The 3,552-nt window shown below is 47.0% G+C and overlaps 1 protein-coding gene across 1 annotated transcript in view; it reads left to right on the top strand.

Moving 5' to 3' along the window:
• Positions 1-659: 659 nt before the first annotated feature.
• Positions 660-3,552, top strand: part of LOC121878851 (extensin-like) — a 38,896-nt gene continuing 36,003 nt past the window's right edge. Inside the window, exons 1-2 of the mRNA XM_042385268.1 lie at positions 660-792; positions 2,685-3,411. Coding sequence (XP_042241202.1) covers positions 660-792; positions 2,685-3,411 — 860 coding nt within the window. The remainder of the gene's footprint in view (positions 793-2,684; positions 3,412-3,552) is intronic.

The raw sequence follows: 3,552 nt of genomic DNA, 5'->3' as shown, positions 1-3,552 counted from the left end.
AAAAACCTTATATTGTCGGAAGTCCTGCGTGATCTATATCGAGGTTAGGTTAGGTTAGGTTGGTGATTGTTACACACACAAAAACACACACACACACACACACACACACACACACACACACACACTCGGAATATTTGTAGCTCACTCGAATTTTGAATTGTAAATGGGTAGTAAGAATTAATAGTTTTTATTTCTAAGTTCGAAAGTTGTTGTTTGTTTCAATATAACGAAATTCGTGCGATGGAAAATGGGTATCGTAAGGCACAAAGATAACCTAACCTAACCTAACCCCTGAGGTAGTATAAAGGTATTTAATCATCAGATAACATAAGCTGGATGAAGGCTAATCATCAGGTGATCAAGAATTTTTTCCTCCTCGTCCCGAAACGCGTACTGAATATCACCCACCAAAAGAGGTTCTTACCTTGCCGCCATCATAACTACAGACATCATCATCATCATCATCATCTTCCCAGAATTGACCTAAAAACAATTTAATATTTTTTTTTCTCTCTCTCCGGTGTTCAGTTTGGGAGAGTCACGGTTGGAAATAATGCTGATGGCTTAATCTCAGAGGCGCACAAAGGAGCATGACTGGGGCGATGGGTAACCGCCCTTAGATGGCCTTCTGGATTGTGTGATGTGGTGTTCCGCAAGGCATGGGGGTCCTCTTGGTGCCTCTGGTGTTTCTGGCGATGGTGGACTCTGGTAGTTGTAGTCTGTGGCTTTTGTCTGTGGAAGTTGTCTGTGGAAGTTGTCTGTGGCTGCAATCTGTGGTAGTGATGGTCTCAGGTAATGGTCTGTTGTAATAGTAGTCTGTTAAGTGGTTATTCTGTGGGTGATAGTCTGTAGCTTGGCTGTACCTTTAGAAGGATCTGTGAGTTCTCTCTCTCTCTCTAAACTCGAGTAGAAAGAATAAACACAAAGACAGAGAGAGAGAGAGAGAGAGAGAGAGAGAGAGAGAGAGAGAGAAAGAAGTAAACACGGATTGTAGGATTTTCTGTGTCTCGACTCTTGACAACAGGTAGTGTCTGGGCAGGAATGTTATACTTTTTTTTTTTTTTACGTTCAACCCTTCCAATACACCCACCACCTCACACCATTCACACTGCCCTTCACACTCGCCATTCACACTCGCCCTTCACATTCATCCTCCTCCGTCTCTCTGACCATTAAAACTATTCTCCTCTATCTCTCCTCTCTTTTCTATCTCCCCCGTCTCTTCATATTTTCTCTCGCTACAACAACAACAACCACACACACACACACACACACACACACACACGAGAATAACATTCATGCATGCAAAACAACCACGTGCAGATCTTGGCAACCAATCATTATCCAGACTGACTCACATAACCCCAAAGCAAGAGACCAGCGCGTTGTGTGAAAACCCTGATAGCCCTAACTCGTCCTCTCGAATTACCCCCCCTTACCTTTTAACTTACCTGATGTTTAATCACCATTTAGGGTCGTTAGGGAGTAGTTCGGGGTTTGATTTGGGGTTAGAGTTTTTAGAGGTAGATGAGGCTTCGTTTAGGTGGGTTTGGGTGGTCCGTTGAGGCTAGATGCCACTGTGAATTGAATGAATGTCAGAGGCACGTTGGTATTATGGCGCTGGGTCATAGGTCCAGCAGAGAGTGGGTATGGGTGGGCAGGGTAGTTGGTGGGGGGGTGGGTGGGTGGGTAGGGGTGGGTGGGGTGGTGGTGGAGGTGGGTGGGGTAGGGGAGGTGAGTAGGAGTGGGTGGGTGGGTGGTGGTGGGTGGGTAGGTGAGGATGTGTGTGTAGTTGTGTATTGGGTATAATAATGTATATGTAATCTGTAGGGCTATGTGTAATGTGTATATGTTAAAGTACTGTGTATGTAAAGTTAACCACGTTACCTCACACTAAGACGGCGGTGGACAGCGTAGTAACACACCCATTAACTGACCACACCCAAATTAATGATGCGAATAGAATTAATTAATTAACTTTTGATGATGCTGACAGCGTGTACCTGAACTTGTTAGTTAGCATGTGTGTATACCTGCACTGTATACCTGCACCGTCATGCTGAACTGTATACCTGCATTATCTATATACATACTGAACTGTATACCTGACTATTATAAGGTAGACCAGGTGGGATTGCTCATCACCAGCTGATTAATAAGGTGTCAGTGGTGAGATTATCTGATGATCTACAGGTGAGTGAAGGAGGGACGAATGGAGTGTGTGTGTGTGTGTGTGTGTGTGTGTGTGTGTGTGTGTGTGTGTGTGTGTGTGTGTGTGTGTGTGTGTGTGTGTGTGACAATGTTGAGGGTTGAGTTGGGTGCCCTAGTGACCTCTTGTTCTTCTTTTCTTGGGGATTCTCTTGTATCTCCCTGTTTGTCCTCATCTCAGACCTCTTCCATCTTCCTTTCTCTCCCTTTTCATCTCCCTTTATCGATTACTCCCTTTCTTCTCCCTTCTATCTCTCTACCTACTTTCTCCTCCTCTTCTCCTTTCCCCTTTTCCTCTTTTTCCTCCTCTCCCCCCTGTGTCTCTTCCTCCCTGTTCTTCCTCCCTCTGTCCTTCCTCCTCTTTTCTCCCCTGTCCTGTCTCCCCGTCTCTGCTGTCTCTTGTCTAAAATGACACGAGATCGCCATTGTTTACCTGTTAAAAACTGTATACACACACGCACATACGTACACAACAGAGGGCACAACAGAGGGCGTCACAACAGAGGGCGTCACAACAGAAGGCGTCACAACAGGGGGCGTCACAACAGAAGCGTCACAACAGAAGGCGTCGACGTCACAACAGAGGCGTCACAACAGAGACGTCACAACAGAAGGCGTCACAACAGAAGGCGTCTGGCGTCTCCACAGACAGAGGGCGTCACAAGCAGAGGGCGGCGTCACAACAGAAGAAGGCGTCACAACAGAAGGCGTCACAACAAGAGGCGTCACAACAGATGGCGTCACAACAGAAGGCGTCACAACAGAAGGCGAGAAGGCGTCACAACAGAAGGCGTCACATATAGAAGGCGTCACAACAGAAGGCGTCACAACAGATGGCGTCACAACAGAAGAGAAGGCGTCACAACAGAAGGCGTCACAACAGAGCGTCACAACAGAGGGCGTCACAACAGAGGCGCTGACAGGGGCGTCACAACAGAAGCGTCAACAAAGGCGTCACAAAGAGAGCGTCACAACAAGGCGTCACAACAGAGGCGTCACAACAGTCACAAGGGGCGTCAGAAGGCGTCACAACAGGGCGTCACAACAGAAGGCGTCACAAAAGAGCGTCACAACAGAAGGCGTCACAACAGAAGGTGTCACAACAGAGGGCGTCACAACAGAGGGCGTCACAACAGAAGGCGTCACAACAGAGGGCGTCACAACAGAGAGCGTCACAACAGAGAGCGTCACAACAGGGAAATGGTTGAGGTCGAGGAACATCATCTTCACTACGGTTTTTGTTTCAGTGTGTGTGTGTGTGTGTGTGTGTGTGTGTGTGTGTGCGTGTGCGTGTGTGTGTGTCAGTAAACAATCTCATGACAATATTAAATCCCAAAAAATAAT

This window comes from Homarus americanus, unplaced genomic scaffold, assembly GCF_018991925.1.
Source record: "Homarus americanus isolate GMGI-L3 unplaced genomic scaffold, GMGI_Hamer_2.0 scaffold54840, whole genome shotgun sequence".
Lineage (NCBI taxonomy): Eukaryota > Metazoa > Arthropoda > Malacostraca > Decapoda > Nephropidae > Homarus > Homarus americanus.
Note: the sequence above shows the minus strand (reverse complement) of the source record. Positions and strands in the feature narration are given on the sequence as shown.